The sequence below is a fragment of the Mytilus galloprovincialis genome, chromosome 7 (genome assembly GCF_965363235.1).
Source record: "Mytilus galloprovincialis chromosome 7, xbMytGall1.hap1.1, whole genome shotgun sequence".
NCBI lineage: Eukaryota > Metazoa > Mollusca > Bivalvia > Mytilida > Mytilidae > Mytilus > Mytilus galloprovincialis.
Genome location: NC_134844.1, coordinates 90951318 through 90975739, shown reverse-complemented (window position 1 = coordinate 90975739; position 24422 = coordinate 90951318). Strand labels below are relative to the sequence as shown.

The 24422-nt window shown below is 33.1% G+C and overlaps 1 protein-coding gene across 1 annotated transcript in view; it reads left to right on the top strand.

Moving 5' to 3' along the window:
• Positions 1-1429, top strand: part of LOC143084091 (uncharacterized) — a 51096-nt gene extending 49667 nt beyond the window's left edge. Inside the window, exons 11-12 of the mRNA XM_076260497.1 lie at positions 15-495; positions 1049-1429. Coding sequence (XP_076116612.1) covers positions 15-495; positions 1049-1080 — 513 coding nt within the window. The 3' untranslated portion in view covers positions 1081-1429. The remainder of the gene's footprint in view (positions 1-14; positions 496-1048) is intronic.
• Positions 1430-24422: the final 22993 nt, after the last annotated feature.

Sequence of the window (24422 nt, the reverse complement as noted above, 5' to 3'; positions counted from 1 at the left end):
AATATTCTTTCCAGTTCACAGAAGAGGAATTTAATTTTACAAAGATGGGAATGATAGCATTGAATATTTTTGCTGATGTTTTATATGATCTATTAAAACCAGATAAACCACATCTACGTCCAAGGTGTGATTGTGATATAACATACTTATACAGTGAACACAGGAAACTTAATAAACATGTTCCAAGTAATTCAAACCACCCACGATGTCATCCTGGACCATGGGGAGGATGTTGGCAAGATTTTAAGAATACGGACATAGCTATTGGAGATGATATTGAGCGCATAAGACTTACAAGAAACGAATTACAACATTCTCAGCTATTTAAACTTGACGACATGCGTTTCAATGAATTAAGTAATATATCAAGTGACCTTTTAAAAAGATTTGATCGCCATAACACACCAACAAAGCTGTATACAGATCGTCTGAAGGAAATTCTGGCTAAATCTATTTCTAAAGAGGAAGTGAAATCAATTGAAAATGAAATATCAGGTACATATGTTTTTAACAGTTTTTTTTTTTGTATTTCTTAGCCTTTTTCGTTTTTTCCTGTAATGTACTTTTTAATATCCATTAATATAATCTGGGCTATTTTCGTGATTTCCTAGAAATGACAATGACCATAACTAGACTTGTTTGTAAAAGAATAAGGGTTAATGAAGACTTGTTTGTATTAAAATATAAGTGTATGTAGACTTAACAATTTATTAAAGTTGAGATTTGCTAAGACCCTGTTGCGATATATTTTATGCGTTCCGTTACCTGATATGAGTAGTCATTCTAACTTCGCCTACTGATTTTGCCATTGATAAATATTTGAAGTATAATTTGAAACAGTTATAACAAGGGTAACTCAGGAATATAAATATTATCATGTTTAGTCTTCTTTAAACCGACAGTAAAAAATGGAGCACCTATTAAATGACATACCAATTGCACTTTGGTAAATTATTCTTGTCCTAATCAGTAAATGTGCATTATACAAATGCCACTGGACATTAAATAACAACAATCGTTCAATTAGTAGCTTTTAATTTTATTTTAGGGATGACGATTGAAGTTGACATTGAGCACTAAATCAAAGTTCAACCACAATAGAGAAACATATCATAAGAAGAACACAGTCTACCAAAGTAACAGATTTGAAGTCGATCATCTATAACATGTATAATAGAAACATAAATCTGTCAATTCAGGTTGAAACTATCTATTCATAAAACTATAGACAGCAAGATGAAGAATGTGAATCAAGTGGAAAATATTGGACTAATGTTAAAGATTTGACCAATGTGTGACTGTATAATTACTGTTTTTTTTCAAAAATATTCACATGCAGTAAATACTGTAATATTAATATTGCTTATAACAAACAACTCATATAATCGCTATTTACATACTTTAATAAATATGTGGGAAACTTTATAAACTTGTATCTATAAGTATTCTTACAGTGAAATCAAGAAAACTTGTATAATGCCGTGAGAAGCATAAGACAAAACAAGAAAGCATTTTCTCTTTGTTTTTCATGAGAAAGATATAAGAAATATTTGTCCATAAGGCATCAGGTGTTGATGCTATATATATTCACAGCTTTATTATCTAGGCACCCCTTTATGGATGGAATATTGTTTTGTTATGTGTTTATCCCATATTTTTTTTTACATCTTTCCACCGTCTTATTTCATTCATAATAAAAGGAAAATTAAAAAAATATAGTTGTTTGATAGTCTTAATAATTCAATGTATTGCTTGAAATATTTGCCAGTTTTTGTTTTGTTTTTATACGACCGCAAAAATTTAAATTTTTTGGTCGTATATTGCTATCACGTTGGCGTCGTCTTCGTCGTCGTCCGAATACTTTTAGTTTTTGCACTCTAACTTTAGTAAAAGTGAACAGAAATCAATGAAATTTTAACACAAGGTTTATGACCACAAAAGGAAGGTTGGGATTGATTTTGGGAGTTTTCGTTCCAACAGTTTAGGAATTAAGGGCCAAAAAAGGGCCCAAATAAGCATTATTCTTGGTTTTCGCACAATAACTTTAGTATAAGTAAATAGAAATCAATGAAATTTTAACACAAGGTTTATGACCACAAAAGGAAGGTTGGGATTGATTTTTGGAGTTGAGGTCACAACAGTTTATGAATTAGGGGCCAAAAAGGGGCCCAAATAAGCATTATTTTACCATAAAAGGAAGGTTGTGTTTGATTTTGGGAGTTTTGGTCCTAACAGTTTAGGAATAAGGGACGACATCAAAAGTTCAATGAAGGATAAAAAACTTAATTCACATAGTTTTTTCACTGACCCCCCCCCCCCCCCCCACCCCCCTCTTAACTTAATTTGCGAAAAATTGATTGACCCATATGGATATATGTAAAAATCAATGTCGGATAACCAAATCTTGCAGCTGTTCAACCCCCTTACCCCCAAACTATTTGAATTAAGTTTTTTATCTTACATTGATCTTTTGATGTCGTCCCTAAGGGGCCCAAAGGGTCCAAAATTGAACTTTGTGTGATTTCATCAAAAATTGAATAATTGGGGTTCTTTGATATGCCAAATCTAACTATGTATGTAGATTCTTAATTTTTGGTCCCGTTTTCAAATTGGTCTACATTAAGGTCCAAAGGGTTCAAAATTAAACTTAGTTTGATTTTAACAAAAAATGAATCCTTGGGGTTCTTTGATATGCTGAATTTAAAAATGTACTTAGATTTTTAATTATTGGCCTAGTTTTCAAGTTGGTCCAAATGGGGGTCCAAAATTAAACTTTGTTTGATTTCATCAAAAATTGAATAAATGGGTTTTTTGATATGCCAAATCTAACTGTGTATGTAGATTCTTAATTTTTGGTCCAGTTTTCAAATTGGTCTACATTAAGGTCCAAAGGGTCCAAAATTAAACTAAGTTTGATTTTAACAAAAATTAAATTCTTGGGCTTATTTGATATGCTTTATCTAAATATGTACTTTGATTTTTGATTTCGGGCCCAGTTTTCAAGTTGGTCCAAATCAGGATTCCATATCAAGTATCGTGCAATAGCAAGAAATTTTCAATTGCACAGTATTGCACAATAGCAAGAAATATCTAATTGCACAATATTGTGCAATAGCAATTAATTTTCAATTGGAGTTATCTTTCTTTGTTTAGAATAGTAGTTGATAATATAAGTTGGAAATTTGCCAGACATGACTATGATGTCATTTTCTATTTTTATTTGCCAATAACTTTATGTAAATAACTTCATTGGAAATTTGCCAATTTAAAATGTTGCTGATGAAGCTTTTTTTCCTTATCTTATCTAAAATGTTTTTAGATAATGTATGTTGGACATTTGCCAGACATGACTATGATGTCATTTTCTATTTTTATTTGCCAATAACTTTATGTAAGTAACTTCATTGGAAATTTGCCAATATAAAATGTTGCTGATGAAGTTTTTTTTATTGTTTTATACAATAAACAATGTATATTCACTTTTACTACCAACCAATCTTTACCATTCAGTGATAACAAGCACTTTATTTCACATTTTAATATTTTATGATGTATTTAAAAGAGTAGTTATTGTTGCAAACTCCATTAGAAATTTGAATTGATATCAGTTTTGGAAAAAGGGAGACGGGGATGTGAAAAAAAGGTGGGGGGGAGGGGTATAAGTTTTTCTCATTTCAGATTTCATAAATAAAAAGAAAATTTCTTCAAACATTTTTTTGAGAGGATTAATATTCAACAGCATAGTGAATTGCTCAAACCACATTCATTCTGTGTCAGAAACCTATGTTGTGTCAACTATTTAATTTTAGATTTAAAAAGTTGGAAGAAGAAATCTTTAATTGATTTGTAAAATCTTGACATTTGTTTTGTGTAAAAAAAAAACCATGTAATGTCAAAAATTTGATCACAATCCAAATTCAGAGCTGTATCACACTTGAATGTTTTGTTCATACTTGCCCCAACTGTTCAGGGTTCGACCTCTGCGGTCGTATAAAGCTGCGCCCTGCGGAGCACCTGGTTTGTTTTGTTTTACCAAAATGAAAACAAGCAATAAACCATGAAGAGACAAATCTATTGCAATGTGTGCGTGTTGAACTTTTGAGTGTAAGTTTATGATAACACATATGATATTGCACAGATACTTTTAATCGGTTGGACCTCTTTTTACATTACCATGGATATAGTGAACTGTGTTTTTCAAATGATGTTCGTTGTTGTTTGCAGAAGAAAAAGAATATTGAGTTAAATAAAGCCAACAGTAGTATACCGCTGTTCGAAAGTCATAAATTAATTGAGAAAAAAAACAAATCCGGTTTTCCAAACTTAAACTGAAGGAAACACATCAAATATAACAGGAGAACTACGACACAACAGAAACACAACACTAAAATGTAACACACGCTGAAACGAACTATAATATAACAATTGCCAGAGTATGCAATCAGAATTAACCAGTATAAGACAATGTCTGGTCATCATGTGCTTGGGATCAATTGAAAATAACAATTATCAGACAATATCTGATTATTAATTTCTAGAGATCAATCGGAAATCACTATTATCAGACAATGCTTGGTTATCATGTTTTCGGGATCAATCGGAAATCACCATTATCAGACAATTTATTGTTAGCTTGACTTTTTGTCGTCCAGATTAATCGTCAATCTCCTGTATCAACTAATACCTGGTGATCGTGTTCTCGAGATCAATTGGAAATCATCTTTATCCTTCAAACATCTGCCCTTGGTAATTCCTGTATATGAACACCAATACTATTTGTTCAGATGCATCAGCCACAAGAAATTACTTGACTCAAAAACTATTTTTATAATGGATATGATGCTGCTTCTGGTGCATGGTCCATAAACACAAAACATAATGGTTTACGTGACTCCATATCTTATTTACTCAATTCATAGTTCATGTTTTTTTTGTTTTTTTTTCTATTGTGTATTGTCTATTGTAATTGTTTGATATAAAAATTAATATACTGACTAAGCCTATGAAGGGTCCCCTATATGAAATAAGATTAATCTATCTAAATGTATTTATCTATTCCTGATTTTGTGTTTTTTAATGCACTTGTCTCTACTCTTGCTTAACTCATCTGGCTGCTGGTATCTATGATGAGGTTTTTTTTTTACATTTGACTGGCAATTGATCACAAACTGAAACTTACGGAAGTTATTTTTTTTAATAATAGTCTGAAAAACTAACTTCAACGTTAAGTTGGATGCCAAATGAATATCTCGGCGGGAAATACATCTTGACAAAAAAGTTAAGTTGCACATATTTATACATATCAAATCCTTGATACAGTTGAGCGGTATATTTTTTCTTAATCCGTCTAGTCCAGTCACGAGATATTGAACTCGCTATATGTTTTGCCCTCTGAAAACGACATTTTTATGTGTGAAAAGGGACGAGAAGATGTTAGCATTTTAACATCAAAGACCAGAGAGTCACGTTTCATTATTGACACAAAGATTTTATCAATGACACCAAACAATATCGAGTAATGATATTCGATCGACGGAGTTGATCGCCAGTAAAGTTACAAACCAATGGTACCACTTATTAAAAAATATGGTCCGACAGGATGAGAAGACCAAGACATTGTATCGATATCCCATCAACATGACGAAATAACAACAACTATCATTGCATTCTTATTCATACTGATGTGTTTTTGTCTGTAAAACCACGAAAGAACTGTATTGACAATAAAGAACTTTAATGTTAAAACAATATGCATCCAGTTTGCGGTGAAAATATAAAACTTAAATGTATTATCCAACCAAAACTCATTTGATCTTTTATTTATTATCCATTTTTAACCCAAATTTTCCTTTTTGTAATTTATTCTTTTAGCAAGTCAGATACATATATCACGATAGTATATTTGACTTCAATTTAGGACTAAATGCCTTTTAAGCTCACCTAGCCCGAAGGGCCAAGTGAGCTTTCTCATCACTTGGCGCCCGGCGTCCGTCATCGTCGTCGTCCGTCGTCGTTAACTTTTACAAAAATCTTCTCCTCTGAAACTACTGGACCAAATTAAACCAAAGTTGACCACAATCATCATTGGGGTATCTAGTTTAAAAATATGTCCGGTGACCCGGCCAACCAACCAAGATGACCGCCATGGTTAAACATAGAACATAGGGGTAAAATGCAGTTTTTGGCTTATATCTCAAAAACCAAAGCATTTAGAGCAAATCTGACATTTGGTCAAATTGTTTATCAGGTCAAGATCTATTCGCCCTGAAATTTATAGATGAATCGGACAACCCATTGTTAGGTTGCTGTCCCTGAATTGGTAATTTGAAGGAAATTTTGCCGTTTTTGGTTATTATCTTGAATATTATTATAGATAGAGATAAACTGTAAACTGCAATAATGTACAGCCAAGTAAGACCTAAAAATAATTCAACATGACCAAAATGGTCAATTGACCCCCTAAGGAGTTATTGCCCTTCATAGTCATTTTTTAACAATTTTCATAAAATTTGTAAATTTTTACTAACATTTTCCACTGTAACTACTGGGCCAAGTTCATTATAGATAGAGATAATTGTAAGCAGCAATAATGTTCAGTAAAGTAAGATCTACAAACACATAACCAAAAGACAATTTTCTCATGAATCCATTTGGGTCCTTTGTTTAATATTCACATAGACCAAGGTGAGCGACGCAGGCTCTGTAGATCCTCTAGTTTTCATACAAATAAGTTTAGCATTCACGAAGATCAGTTTTGTTACGTTGCACACTTTTAAAGCAAGAAAAACTAACATATGAAAATCAAAATATGTACCTTTTTTGTTTAATCAGTTTCTGTTCGCTTATATGTTATATGTCAATTAGACAGTAACCTGACGACACAAATAACCAAAATATACGAAAGACGTAAATTTGACATCAGCCTGACGACATAAATAACCAAAATACATCAACATACACAGTACGTCAATTAGACAGCAACCTCACGACACAAAAATCTTAAATACATCAACATACGAAAAGGTCATTTAGACAGCAACCGGACGACACACATAACCAACATACATCGACAAAAGAAATAAGTCAATGCGACAGAACCCTAACGACACAAAGAACAACAATTCATCAGCATACGATTTACGTCAATTAGACAGCAACCTGACGACACAAAAAAACAACAAAATACAAGGTCAACTAGACAGAAAAATGACGACATAAATAACAAAAATACATCAGCATACGAAATACGTCAATAAGACAGAAACCTGACGACACAAATAACTAAAATACAAGAACAAACGAAATACATCAACAAGACAGAAACATGACACCACAAAAAAGAAAAATTCATCTACATACGAAATACGTCAATTAGACAGAAACATGACGACACAAATAACCAAAATACACCAACAAACGAAATACATCAACAAGACAGAAACATGACGACACAAAGAACAAAAATACATCAACAAACGAAATACATCAACAAGACAGAAACATGACGACACAAAGAACAAAAATTCATCAACATACGAAATACGTCAATTAGACAGCAACCTAACGACACAAATGAGCAAAGTGTACTTACTCTAGAGACAAACAAATCTAACAGAGCAAGGTAAACTTACACGAACAACACACAAAACTAACAGAGCAAAGTGTACTTACTCTAGAGACAAACAAATCTAACAGAGCAAGGTAAACTTACACGAACAACACACAAAACTAGCAGAGCAAAGTGTACTTACTCTAGAGACAAACAAATCTAACAGAGCAAGGTAAACTTACACGAACAACACACAAAACTAACAGAGCAAAGTGTACTTACTCTAGAGACAAACAAATCTAACAGAGCAAAGTGTACTTACACGAACAACACACAAAACTAGCAGAGCAAAGTGTACTTACTCTAGAGACAAACAAAACTAACAGAGCAAAGTGTACTTACACGAACAACACACAAAACTAACAGAGCAAAGTGTACTTACTCTAGAGACAAACAAATCTAACAGAGCAAAGTGTACTTACACGAACAACACACAAAACTAACAGAGCAAAGTGTACTTACACGAGCAACAAACACTTTGCTCCGTTAGATTTGTTGTCGATCGTAGAAGTACACTTTGCTCCGTTAGATTTGTTGTCGATCGTAGAAGTACACTTTGCTCCGTTAGATTTGTTGTCGATCGTAGAAGTACACTTTGCTCCGTTAGATTTGTTGTCGATCGTAGAAGTACACTTTGCTCCGTTAGATTTGTTGTCGATCGTAGAAGTACACTTTGCTCAGTTAGATTTGTTGTCGATCGTAGAAGTACACTTTGCTCCGTTAGATTTGTTGTCGATCGTAGAAGTACACTTTGCTCAGTTAGATTTGTTGTCGATCGTAGAAGTACACTTTGCTCAGTTAGATTTGTTGTCGATCGTAGAAGTACACTTTGCTCAGTTAGATTTGCTGGTCGCTTGTGTAAGTATACTTTGATATGATATATGCATGTGAATTCCGTGTAGGTATACTTAACTTCGTAAGATCTGTGGTCTCGTGTGTAAGTTTAGGTTTATACATCTATGATTAAATCAAGTTTGTGTTATAAAGAGTCCTTGTTTCGCGATGTTTACAAGTAATTCACTCTCCTGTCTATTTAAGATGGTAACAACGAATGACAAACCCGTTGTTGTTTTTAAGATGGTAACAACCAATGATAAACCCGTTGTTGTATTTAAGATGGTAACAACGAAAGATAAACCCGTTGTTGTATTTAAGATGGTAACAACCAATGATAAAACCGTTGTTGTATTTCAGATGTTAACAACGAATGATAAATCCGTTGTTGTATTTAAGATGGTAACAACGAAAGATAAACCCGTTGTTGTATTTAAGATGGTAACAACCAATGATAAACCCGTTGTTGTATTTAAGATGGTAACAACGAATGATAAACCCGTTGTTGTATTTAAGATGGTAACAACCAATGATAAACCCGTTGTTGTATTTAAGATGGTAACAACCAATGATAAACCCGTTGTTGTATTTAAGTTGGTAACAACCAATGATAAACCCGTTGTTGTATTTAAGATTGTAACAACGAAAGATAAACCTGTTGTTGCATTTAAGATGGTAATAACCAATGATAAACCCGTTGTTGTATTTAAGATGATAACAACGAAAGATAAACCCGTTGTTGTATTTAAGATGGTAACAACCAATGATATACCCGTTGTTGTATTTAAGATGGTAACAACGAATGATAAACCCGTTGTTGTATTTAAGATGGTAACAACCAATGATTAACCCGTTGTTGTATTTAAGATGGTAACAACCAATGATGAACCCGTTGTTGTATTTAAGATGGTAACAACCAATGATAAACCCGTTGTTGTATTTAAGATGGTAACAACCAATGATAAACCCTTTGTTGTATTTAAGATAGTAACAACCAATGATAAACCCGTTGTTGTATTTAAGATGGTAACAACGAAAGATATTAAAACCCATTGTTGTATTTAAGATGATAACAACGAAAGATTAACCCGTTGCTGTATTTAAGATGGTAACAACCAATGATAAACCCGTTGTTGTATTTAAAATGGTAACAACCAATGATAAACCCATTGTTGTATTTAAGATGGTAACAACGAATGATAAACCCGTTGTTGTATTTAAGATGGTAACAACCAATGATAAACCCGTTGTTGTATTTAAGATGGTAACAACCAATGATGAACCCGTTGTTGTATTTAAGATGGTAACAACCAATGATAAACCCCTTGTTGAATTAAAGATGGTAACAACGAAAGATAAACCCGTTGTTGTATTTAAGATGGTAACAACTAATGATAAACCCGTTGTTATATTTAAGATGGTAATACACCAATGATAAACCCGTTGTTATATTTAAGATGGTAATACACCAATGATAAACCCGTTGTTGTATTTAAGATGGTAACAACCAATGACAAACCCGTAAAGGCTGACCTGTGAATTTCAATCACTACTGTTCGTTGTCTTAACTTTGTTGGTTTGTTTTAGTACTGGTCAAATTTGTGAACTGGTCGTTTTGACTATTGCATATTTATAAGATAGGAGCATGAATGTTACCACTGCGTGACAAATATTCAAAGCTGATTTATATGATAGGAGCATGAATGTTACCACTGCGTGACAAATATCCAAAGCTTATTTATATGATAGGAACATGAATGTTACCACTGCGTGACAAATAATCAAAGCTTATTTATATGATAGGAACATGAATGTTACCACTGCGTGACAAATATTCAAAGCTTATTTATATGATAGGAACATGAATGTTACCACTTCGTGACAAATATTCAAAGCTTATTTATATGATAAGAGCATGAATGTTACCACTGCGTGACAAAATTTCAAAGCTGATTTATATGATAGGAGTATGAATGTTCCCACTACGTGACAAATATTCAAAGCGTATTTATATGATAGGAGCATGAATGTTACCACTGCGTGACAAATTTTCAAAGCTGATTTATATGATAGGAGCATGAATGTTACCACTGCGTGTCAAATATTCAAAGCTTATTTAAGCGAAAGCTAAAAATTGTCAACGAAAATCCGCCATAAAAACTCTTACGTTGTATTCAAAGAGTTTCTACTCATTGACCAGTGTTTTTCTTTCAAATCAACGACACACTATTGGCAAACACAACGAAAACTCTTTGAACGTTCATGGTGTTGACAACTAAAGAAATAAATGTTACCCCATTATCCTTCAGATTGAAGTGATTTGGGTGATTGGCTGAAAATCGGTGGCAAATATTACATTCATATTTAAGACGATGGAATGGTTTTGGTGATTGGTTGAAGGTCCAGTGGCAAATATAACATTCATATTTAAGACGATGAAGTGGTTTTGGGTTACAGTTTTTAGAAAAATTATTATTTTCGCGCTTTCGTATTATTCAAAAGTTTGTTTGTCTTTCTGCTGGTTCATTTGTACAACCATGTCCGGCAAGGCACTTTTTTTTTCATCTTTAACCATGATATTTTGCCTGAACGTGTAGTATATCCTAAGACGAATTGTTTCATATCATCATGGTCTTCATGTGACTATGTTTGATCTTTGACCTCGATATCAAAATACAGGTAATTTTATTTTTAATTTCCATGTCCAGAATATAACTTTTAGATAGATTTTTTTTATATTTGCCAATGGGGATGACATCTAAAACGATGTGTCGTTTACCATAGAAGACTATCTCTGACCATAACCATTGACAAATAAATTATTTTATAAAACACCAAAAATCATATATTATGCTTGATTGCTATGACAAGACCTTTTCTATTTAACTATAAGGGTTTGGTATTGGAGATCATGCCCCTCACCCTCATATAACACATAGTTGAATATCCTAAAATAGTTCAGATCCCCACTTTAAACCAATATATAATATTAGATGACTTGATATAAAGACCTTTCTACTTCACCATATGTTTTTTAGCTCACCTAGCTCAAAGGGCCAAGTGAGCTTTTCCCATCACTTTGAGTCCGTCGTCCGTCGTCTGCCGGCGTCCGTCGTCAGTCGTCTGTACAAAAATCTTCTCTTCTGAAACTACTGGGCTAAAAATAGAACATAGGGGTAAAATCAGTTTTTGGCTGATAACTCAAAAACCAAAGCATTTAGAGCAAATCTGACAGAGGTAAAATAGTTTGACAGGTCAAGATCTATCTGCCCTGAAATTTTCAGATGAATCGGACAACCCGTTGTTAGGTTGCCGCCCCTGAATTGGTAATTTTAAGGAAATTTTGCTGTTTTTGGTTATTATCATGAATATTATTATAGATAAACATAAACTGTAAACAGCAAAAATGTTCAGCAAATTAAGTTTACAAATAAGTCAACATGACCGAAATGGTCAGTTCACCTCTTTAGGAGTTATTGCCCTTTATAGTAAATGTTTAACCATTTTTCGTGAATCTTATAAGTTATCGTTTACAAAAATCTTCCCCTCTGAAACTACTGGGCCAAATTGAACCAAACTTGGCCACAATCATCATTAGGGTATCTAGTTTAAAAATTGTGTCCGGTGATTCGGCCAACCAACCAAGATGGCCACCATGGCTAAATATAGAACATAGGGGTAAAATCAGTTTTTGGCTTATAACTCCAAAACCAAAGCATTTAGAGCAAATCTGATTAGGTTAAATGGGTTATAAGGTCAAGATCTATCTGCCCTGAAATTTTCAGATGAATCAGACAACCTGTTGTTAGGTTGCTGCCTCTGAATTTGTTATTTTAAGGAAATTTTGCTGTTTTTGGTTATTATCATGAATATGATTATAGGTAGAGATCAACTGTAAACATCAAAATGTTCAGCAAAGTCAGATTTGCAAATAAGTCAGCATGACCGAAATGGTCAGTTGACCCCTTTAGCAGTTATTGCCCTGTATAGTCAATTTTTAACCATTTTCAGTAAATCTTAGTTATCTTTTACAAAAATCTTCTCCTCTGAAACTACTGGGCCAAATTATTCCAAACTTGGCCACAATCATTATTGGGGTATCTAGTTTTAAAATTGTGTCCGGTGACCCGGCCAACCAACCAAGATGGCCACCATGGCTAAAAATAGAACATAGGGGTAAAATCAGTTTTTGGCTGATAACTCATAAACCAAAGCATTTAAAGCAAATCTGATAAGAGGTTAAATTTATTATCAGGTCAAGCTCTATCTGCCCTGAAATTTTCAGATGAATCAGACAACCCATTGTTAGGTTGCTGCCTCTGAATTTGTTATTTTAAGGAAAATTTGCTGGTTTTGGTTATTATCATGAATATGATTATAGATAGAGTTAAACTGTAAACAGCAAAAATGTTCAGCAAAGTCAGATTTACAAATAAGTTAACATGACCGAAATGGTCAGTTGACCCTTTTAGCAGTTATTGCCCTTTATAGTCAATTTTTGACCATTTTCAGTAAATCTTAGTTATATTTTACAAAAAAAGCATCTCCTCTGAAAATACTGGGCCATCTTATTCCAAACTTGGCCACAATCATTATTGGGGTATCTAGTTTAAAAATTGTGTCCGGTGACCCGGCCAACCAACCAAGATGGCCACCATGGCTAAAAATAGATTATAGTGGTAAAATCAGTTTTTGGCTGATAACTCAAAAACCAAAGCATTTAGAGCAAATCTGATAAGAGGTTAAATGGTTTATCAGGTCAAGATCTAGCTGCCCTGAAATTTTCAGATGAATCAGACAACCTATTGTTAGGTTGCTGCCTCTGAATTTGTTATTTTAAGGAAATTTTGCTGTTTTTGGTTATTATCATGAATATTATTATAGATAGAGATAAACTGTAAACAGTAATAATGTACAGCAAAGTAAAACCTAAATAAGTCATCATGACCAAAAGGTCAATTGACCCCTTAAGGAGTTATTGCCCTTGAAAGTCATTTTTTAACAATTTAAAATTTGTAAATTTTCACTAACATTATCTGCTGTAACTACTGGGCCAAGTTCATTATAGAGATAATTGCAAGCAGCAAGAATGTTCAGTAAAGTAAGATCTGCAGACATATCACCATCACAAATACACAATTTTGTTATGAATCCATCTGTGTCCTTTGTTAAGTATTCACATAGACCACGGTGAGCGACACAGGCTCTTTAGAGCCTCTAGTTTACTTGAGGTCATGACTCATCCCGTCATATCATAAATTGTTAAGGGAGACACGAGTCTTATATAGAAATTAGGAAGATGTGGTGTGATTGCTTATGCGACAACTTTCCATCAGAGACCAATTGACGTCGGGGGAAAACAATCTGATACTAGAATGTAACCATATAAAATAAGGAGATGTGGTATGATTGCTTATGCGACAACTTTCCACCACCAGAGACCAATTGACGTAGGGGGAAAAACAATTTGATACTAGAATGTAAGCTAGAATGTAACCATATAAAAATAAGGAGATGCGGTTTGATTGCTAATGCGTCAACTTTCAACCACTAGAGACCAATTAAACGTCGGGGGAAAACAATCTGATACTAGAATGTAACCATATAAAATAAAGAGATGTGGTATGATCGCTAATGCGTCAACTTTCAACCACTAGAGACCAAATGACGTCGGGGGAAAACAATCTGATACTAGAATGTAACCATATAAAATAAGGAGATGTGGTATGATTACTAATGCGTCAACTTTCAACCACTAGAGACCAAATGACGTCGGGGGTTAACAATCTGATACTAGAATGTAACCATATAAAAATAAGGAGATGTGGTATGATTGCTTATGCGACATCTTTCCACCACCAGAGACCAATTGACGTATGGGGATAACAATCTGATACTAGTATGTAACCATATTAAAATAAGGATATGTGGTGTGATTGCTAATGCGACACCTTTCCACCACCAGAGATCAATTGACGTAGGGGGTTAACAATCTGATACTAGTATGTAACCATATAAAAATAAGGAGATGTGGTGTGATTGCTAATGCGACACCTTTCCACCACCAGAGACCAATTGACGTAGGGGGTTAACAATCTGATACTAGTATGTAACCATATAAAAATAAGGAGATGTGGTGTGATTGCTAATGCGACACCTTTCCACCACCAGAGACCAATTGACATAGGGAATAACAATCAGATACTAGAATGTCACAATATAAAAATAAGGAGATGTGGTATGATTGCTAATGCGACACCTTTCAACCACCAGAGACCAATTGACGTAGAAGGGAAAACAATCTGATTTTAGAATGTAACCATATAAAGACAAGTAGATGTGCTATGATTGCTTATGCGACAATTTTTCACCAGAGACCTACTTTCGTAGGGGGAAATCAATCTGATACTAGAATGTAACCATATAGATCAGGAGATGTGGTATGATTGCTAATGCAACACATTTACACCACCAGAGACCAATTGAAGTAGAGGGAAAACAATCTAATACTAGAATGTAACCATATAAAAATAAGGAGATGTGGTATGATTGCTAATGTGACAACTTTCCACCAGAGACCAATTGACGTAGGGGGAAAACAATCTGATACTAGAATGTAAGCTAGAATGTAACCATATAAAAATAAGGAGATGTGGTATGATTGCTAATGCGTCAACTTTCAACCACCAGAGACCAAGTGACGTAGGGGGGAAACAATCTGATACTAGAATGTAACCATATGAAAATAAGGAGATGTGGTATGATTACTAATGCGTCAACTTTCAACCACCAGAGACCAATTGACGTAGGGGGAAAACAATTTGATACTAGAATGTAACCATATAAAAATAAGGAGAAGTGGTATGATTGCTTATGCGACAACTTTTCACCACCAGAGACCAATTGACGTAGGGGGATGACAATCTGATACTAGAATGTAACCATATAAAAATAAGGAGATGTGGTGTGATTGCTAATGCGACAACTTTCCACCACCAGAGACCAATTGACGTAGATGGAAAACAATCTGATACTAGAATGTAACCATATAAAAATAAGGAGATGTGGTATGATTGCTTATGCGACAACTTTCCACCAGAGACCAATTGATGTAGATCGAAAAACAATCTGATAATAGAATGTAGCCATATAAAAATAAGGAGATGTGGTGTGATTGATTATGCGACAATTTTCCACCAGAGACCAATTGACGTAGATCGAAACACAATCTGATACTAGAATGTAGCCATATAAAAAAGGAGATGTGGTGTGATTGCTTATGCGGCAACTTTCCACCAGAGACCAATTGGCGTAGGGGGAAAAATCTGATACTAAAATGTAACCATATAAAAATAAGGAGATGTGGTATGATTGCCTATGACGCAGCTTTCCACCAGAGACCAATTGACGTATGGGGATAACAATCTGATACTAGAATGTAACCATATGAAAATAAGGAGATGTGGTATGATTGCTAATGCAACAACTTTCCACCACCAGAGACCAAATGACGTAGGTGGAAAAACAATCAAATACTAGAATGTAACCATATAAAATAAGCAGATGTGGTGGGACTGCTTATGCGACAACTTTCCACCAGAGACCAATTGACGTAGGTGAAAAACAATCTGATACTAGAATGTAACCAATAAAAGTAAGGATATGTGGTATGATTGCTAATGCGACAACTTTCCACCACCAGAGGACAATTGAAGTAGAGGGAAAACAATCTGACACTAGAATGTAACCATATAAAAAAAGGAGATGTGGTATGATTGCTTATGCGACAATTTTCCACCAAAGACCTACTTTCGTAGGGGGAAATCAATCTGATTCTCGAATGTAACCATATAAAGATAAGTAGAAGTGGTATGATTGCTAATGCGACAACTTTCCACTAGAGACCAATTGACCTAGGGGGAAAACAATATGATACTAAAATGTAAGCTAGAATGTAACCATATGAAAATCAGGAGATGTGGCATGATTGCTAATGCGACAACTTTCAACCACCAGAGACCAATTGACGTAGGTGGAAAAACAATCAAATACTAGAATGTAACCATATAAAATAAGCAGATGTGGTGTGACTGCTTATGCGACAACTTTCCACCAGAGACCAATTGACGTAGGTGAAAAACAATCTGATACTAGAATGTAACCAATAAAAGTAAGGAGATGTGGTATGATTGCTAATGCGACAACTTTCCACCACCAGAGGACCATTGAAGTAGAGGGAAAACAATCTGACACTAGAATGTAACCATATAAAAAAGGAGATGTGGTATGATTGCTTATGCGACAACTTTCCACCAAAGACCTACTTTCGTAGAGGGAAATCAATCTGATACTCGAATGAAACCATATTAAAGATAAGTAGAAGTGGTATGATTGCTAATGCGACAACTTTCCACTAGAGACCAATTGACCTAGGGGGAAAACAATATGATACTAGAATGTAAGCTAGAATGTAACCATATGAAAATAAGGAGATGTGGCATGATTGCTAATGCGACAACTTTCAACCACCAGAGACCAATTGACGTAGGTGGAAAACAATCTGATACTAGAATGTGAGCATATAATACTTTAAACAATATGAAAATAAGGAGATGTGGTAAGCTTGCAATTAACTTGATTAGACAAGTTGAACTATCAACCAAAGTTAAAATAAAGTAGATGTGAGCGATTATGGACAACCGTACGGCCTTCAACAATGAGAAAAACCCATACCGTATAGTCGGCTATGAAAGGCCCCAACATGAAAAATATCAAACAATTCAATTGAGAAAACCAACGGCCTTATTTATAACAAAACACTTTACGAAAAACGAATATGACGGACACGAACCAACGACAACCACTTAACTAAAGTCCCCTGACTTTGGGCAGGCATAAACATAATTTGGCGGGGTTACACATGTTTGTGAACGCTCAACCCTCGCCTAACCTGGGACAGTGTTGTAACAGCACAACATAAGAACAAACTATAAAAATCAGTTTAAAAGGCTTAACTCATCAGATCGATACAAAGCAGAAATACATCAAACAAAAACACAGACCGGAGTGCTTTTTTAGGACTTGAGTCTGTCTTTAAAACAAATGGTTCATAAACTACTAGTACAGTCTATGGAAGAAGCGATTCGATAAAAACTTTTATTATATCAACGAGCGATATTGTCTTATATCAACGAGTTGTATTGTGGGAAATTTCAGACGAATGTTAGCATTTGTACGAAGAAAGACAGATTTCTCGGCATAAAGTAATGACTCTTTTCTTTAAACGCGATGACATTAAACACGACATACGTCTGGTGTATAATTTCCATGAATTATTGTATGTAATAACAAGCAAGGTGTATTTAAACGAGAAAATTGAATTGTTGAATAAATGAAACATAAATGCACTATTTATCATTTGTAGATGTACACATTTTATAAATATCATGTAGCAAATTCAGTGGAATGCAATTGAGATGAATTCAAATGTTTGCTTAGCCAACAATGCTATATTTCATTATATTATTAATTCGTATATTTTAATAAATTTGATTCGTCTAGGGATAGTCACATGTTAAACTATATTTTCGAAGGTAGAGAGAAAACGGCGGATAGCAAAAAGCATATTGACCGGCAAAAAGCATAGTGCACGGTTATTTTTAGAATATCTAAAAACCGATATACTTTGTGACGTCATGTAATGAATTTCAGGATATTGTGTAACATTTTGAAACACATATCTGTGATCGATTATTTGACGAAAAAAATCTTCAAATACATAAGATGTCAAAACAAAAGTAAATGAAATAACATCTAATATGTTGTTATTGTCAAGGAGACAAGGTAATATCTGTAAAATTCCAACAAACCTAAATGACGATTTTCATACAAATATGGTCGGAAATTAATAATATAACAAATATAGCCTTTGTACGAGGTCAATACAGGATATATCGACCCAAAGAAGTATATCGACCTCGGACTTCGTCCTCAGTCAATATACTTCTTTCAGGTCAATATATATCCTTGTATCGACCTCATACAAAGGCTATATTTGTATAATATCAATGCGATATTTGTCTTGCATTGTATATCATAGCGATGATGTTTTGATATCAAAAATTTATGAATGATTGTGATACTTTTCTAATGTAACTGCTATAGTTTTCTAATATAAAATGAATACGATGACTCGTCACAATACATGTCAAGAAAACTGCAAACATAATTCAAAAACCTAGATCATGACCGGTTTAATGTTTTAGGATCAATATCACTAAAATTTCGTAATACTAACTGTAACAAAATTAACGCTTACATGAAACTATCATTTCGAAAATGTTGCTTGACACTATTAGTAGTTGAAAGTGTTAACAACCTGTTCCGTCTATTGTTTACAATCACGTGGTTTAACCGACTAATTCTATTTGATGTGATGATGCAATGGCGGAATTTAAATGCGTTTGCAAATAATCTAACGACCTTTTAGATTCTACTATACTGGTCACACTGCTATAGCCTATCCACCTTGGTAATATCGAAATAGACAAAAAATATCATTACTTTAAAGAAACATTCATTCGAACAATCCAATCCAATACAGCTCCAAATTACAATAAATATTCAAATGGTAAAATAAATAATCCAAACTAATTAAAATGTACAAATGCTGATGTCCCGAACTTTGAAGATACCAACTGAGGTAGCCTCAGACTATAAATTGAACAACTTCAGATACAACGAAAATCAAAAATCTTGTCAAACAGAAAATGTATTTATTATTAACATAGAAAAAATATTGAGAAGGAAAACAGTTCTTTTTGGATATCAAAGACTTTTCCCGTTGGTAAATCAATATCTCTATGAACATTATCAGCTCGCCGCGTGGACGCTCTTTTCCATCGCGATGACCGTGAGGGCATTCCGATGTATTGTTGCCACATAGATTTGACTTTCGTTTTTAACTAGTAATCGATCGTATAAATACGCGAACATTTCTTGGTGCAAAATGACAATCCGTATCGCTTGTTATAAATTCATTTCTTCAATGAGTACTAAAAAAAATGGTTAAGAACACAAATAAATAAGATGTAAATGTCTTTTGACGTTAGAAATGTGTATACATTTTTTCTATATTTATAAATTTAGATCGTTCAGTTGGAGGACTGGAAAGCAGTTATTTATAAGGGGGAATTTTAAAGATTTGTAGATGTAAGAAGGTTGTGCATGAGTTCGAATGAGACAACTTTCCATCAAAGTAATAATTTGTTTAAAGTAAATCATTATAGATCAAAGTAGGGCCTTAAACACGGAGCCTTGGCTCACAACGAACACCACGCTATATAGGAACAAAACATTACTAGTGTTTAACCATTCAAACAGGAAAACAAACGGTATAATTTGTATAAAAAAGGAGATTCAAAAGTGCAGGTCAGATTTTGTCGAATCAATCTGAACGAGGACAGTATGATTCATATTAGTCACACGTTAGTTTCATTGTTATCAATAAAGAAAGTCTTCCATGCGTGCGTTGCGAGCATATCGGATATATATAATTTCGTTGCGTTCATTATAAAATTTGCTAAATGTTATATATGTGAACAATCAATCATTTTGATACTTAACTATTTGATAACGACATTGTTTATTAAACCCTTATTTGATTAGCTTTCAAATTGCTTCCAAAACCAATTGAGAAATTTGTAAGATGTTACCAAAAACAATTTGAATTTAAGCAATGGTCTTAAAACTGCTTATTTACATACAATACTAGTAAGAAGTAAAATCACAAAAATACTGAACTCTGAGGAAAATTCAAAACAAAAAGTCCCTTATCAAATGATAAAACACACCAAACGAATGAATAACAACTGTCATATTTCTGACTCGGTACTGGCATTTTCAAATTTTGAAAATGGTGAATTGAACCTGGTTTTATAGCTGTTACTTAACCTCTCACGTGTATGACAGTCTCATCAAATTCTGTCATATTTACAACGATGTGTGCTCAAAACAGACATAATAGGTGAAATTGTCAAAATATTGGTACAGCAGTCTAATATTTTAAATACTAATAAGTACTAATATTGATATAACAAAAACACCGCTATGATATTTTAAAAGTATCGCATTGATATAAGAAATAATAGCATTTGTTTATTTCTGTATATAAGAAAAACACAGCACTTCAAATTTTACACGGACATACACTTTAGCTGAATGTATATTTAGACTCAATTGTTGTTTATATTTGAACAATAAGTTTTAAAGCTAGTATTTTCTTATTTTTTCGTTGCCAAAAACAACATTTTCCGCATGGAATGTCTGCATATTTACAATTGATATTCGACAATATCGCTATGTGATATATAAGAACAGTTTTTATCGATACGCTTCTTCCATAGACTGTAGTATAATCATGTAACCTTTATGTAAACTACAAATGTGCACAAAGACAGAAAAACATAATACTGAGTGAAGATAAATTGTTTGTAAATCATAATTTCATAAAAAAAAAATTCTTATAAGAAAACAACTATTCAATGTATGAGCTAAAAAGTGTTGTATGCATTTACAGTTCATAAGAGCAATACATCTTTTCTCTGTGTTCATTCTGTCAAAGTCATCAATATGTTCACGTGATTTTTGAAAAAGTTCATATCGGAAGTCTGCATATAAAGGACAGACCATTAAAACATGTATTTCGTTTTCCACACAGTTCGTACTACAAAATTTACAAAGTCTATCATTAAATGGTATCTGCGGTCTGGAATATCGTCCTGTCTTGCTGCCGAGATTTTTTCTTGCTATATCGCGCCAAAAGCATATTGACGTTTCTTATCTGTGACGTTGCAAAACTTGTGCCTCTCTGTAGAACTGCGCTTTCCCGCCGTCCATAGTTTTTCCCGCGTCAATGTAGCCGTAATTATGAAAAGCGATGTATAAGTAATTTTACGGAAGTTATTGCTGTAAGATTGTCATAAACGATGTTTTTTAATACAACATTAATTAAAAATAAAACTTTTAACCTTGAAATATATTTTTGTTATCTTTCTTGTCTTAAAATAAAGTGAAAATGATATACCAATTGCTATACTAGCTTTGAAGGCGACCATGTTTTATCTTTGTCAAGTGAAATGCATAAATGATTCTTAACCACATATAAAATACTTAAATATATTTATTCTCGTTTTTTATTGGGTTAGTAAACCTTGTTATACATGTAATTGGTAAATACCGTAAAAAATTTCTCTCAAATCATTATATAAACGGCAAAACATCGGCACCCAATGGAAATAAAAATAAAAACAAAGCGTGTACAAATAAAGATAAATAAAATATCGGAGTAGCTGTTCTATGATTCTATGAACTACTTCTTGTTGTAAAGTATCAAACGTGGCAGATTAAAATTTTAATTTCAATCCTTGTTTCGGCAGGCGAGGAAATTTTTTTTATAAAAATTATTATCCATATTCCATTTGCTTATTTTTTAATCATGTTTATTTTTATTTTGTTGACCACTTATTGCTTAAAATTTTAGAGAATAAAAAAAAAAAAACATAGTAAAAACAAGGGAAAAAACTCTCTAAAATGAATTGCTATTGTCTACAAGTAAACCTGAATCAATAATAATTCATTTTCATTTACTATGATAAAGTACAAACTGTAATTGACATACACGGAATATCTTTAAAATCTGCTAATTGATAAATTGTTCTCTTCTCAACGTTTAGTGGCAAATATTTCAGTCATGCAATATAAAGGACGTCTGAAATTCAATTTTCAATAAATCTATTGCTCAGTGGGTCCTGCAAAGTAAAAGATCTGTGATGAATGCCAGAAAAAAAGGGTTCCTGCTGGGAAAGAATATCGATTATATATATATGATAGGAGGAGAAATTATTGTGTCTACTACTAATTTAACATCCCCTTTTCGAATGAAAATAAATATTTCTAGGTCAGTGCTTCCATGATGAAACGGGTTTAAAATGTATTGAAATGTCGTATTGAAAGCAATACAAGTACATCGGTTAACATGTGTGTACTTCAAGTTAGTCTTTTACAAAAAAAAAACTAACTGAGATTTCAATCGCAACATTTGAGCCCTAAATAAATTATCCAGTAGTGGTGTTCTCGAAGCTATCTTAGGACTAGGACGTGTCCTAAGTCCATCTTATGACAGGTATTTATCCTAAGTCGTGTTCTCGAAGTTCTCTTAATTTCAAATATATCTCAGTTTTCGTCCTAACTTTAGGACACCTAATTAGGTGTCGTAGGATCATCCTATCTTCATCCTAACATAATAAAGTTTGGATTTCGCTTTTTGTTCACTTTTTTACCTGAAGATTAACATGAAATGAAACGCACCATCGGTTTTGACTCGTATATAAAGAAATAATGCATGATTTTAAACTTTGAACTTCGTTTTTACGATTATTCTCATTTCAAAACAAGTTGTTTTCCAGTTTAAATTACAATCCTTTTTGGTATAATTTTAGTATTACATTTAAAATCATGGATTTAATTTATTAATTGTAATTATAAAATTCCTAAACAATTTTATTAAATGGTTTAGTCATTATTAAATGTTTTATCAAAAAATAAATTCGGCGATTTAAATTTTCGACTTAGGATATGTTTATGACGTCCTAACATAAGATACGTCTGAGATAGCTTCGAGACACAACTTAAGAGTGTCCTAAACTGATCGTAAGTTCATCCCAAAATTGGTCTTATCTATGACTTAGGACGAATCTTAGGATACTTTCAGGAACACCACCCCTGTTCTCTTAAATAAAGCGTGTATTGTGACTGAGTATAAATATTTCGCGTAATCAAGTATACCAGTTACCATTTTTATGATTATTTATTAGGAATACGATTATTATATGAGATAATCTGACTGATAGATGTACGAAAAAAACGTAAAACAAATTTCTCGAAAGAATGCAACATTTTACATGAAAATGACGAACTAGATAATTAATAAATAGTATTACGTTAAATAAGTTGGTATTATAGTACTAACAAGCTTATGATCCAGGGGCCGTGTCAATGAAAGTATCCTAAGATATGTCCTAAGATAGGTCTTAGGACATTATTTAGGATGGTCTTATGACGTGTCTGAGACATGTCTTAGGATGTAAAACAAAGCTATCTTAGGACAGTCCTAACTACGATGGTCCTAGGACCATCCTAACACATTAATTTAATTGAAAAAAATATGTAGGGAATTCAATGACATATATTTCATTGTATTTCACTATACGTGTAAAGGTAGAAAGGATGACTCCGAGGCTTTTATGGAAAACAATTATGCAAAATAAAAGTTCAGACGTAATACTTAACAAGATACGTTATTATACCCTATAAAAAAATATAAATGAATTCCATACGACAACAAAACTAAAAAGTCACACAACTTTGTTAAATGAGATATTCGTGCTAGAATTTAATGTTAGTATGTAAATTGTTTTGTCTTTGGGTCCACTCGATTTCATTTCATGTATTGAATAAGGATTAAGTAAAAGGAAGTAATGTTTTCCCCACATTTAAATTAACATTGCATCGTTTGATTAGGTGCAAACAATGTTACTCATGATGATAGTATTTTTAACCAAAAAGGACAGCCCCCATTTATTCTATTTAAATGTATGAGCGTAACGATATGAAAACGTCAAACATAATTTTTGGAGATCTACAATTGATGTCCATTTCATATGGATTTGTGTACAGAAAAGCAATTTTAGTTTATAGAAAAGCATTTCACCAAATGACTAGTCCGCAACATCCCAATGTATTTAGATATATACATCAAGTAAGTTCTAGCACATCCACACAAATGTCTTCTAATATGCTTATTATTCCAAAAACTCAAACTAAATAGTTTGAACGTTTTTTTTTTATATCTTGAAGTATTTTAAATATCAAATTAATTTGTCTACAATTTGAAAATAATGTAACACAAATGAATCTTTAA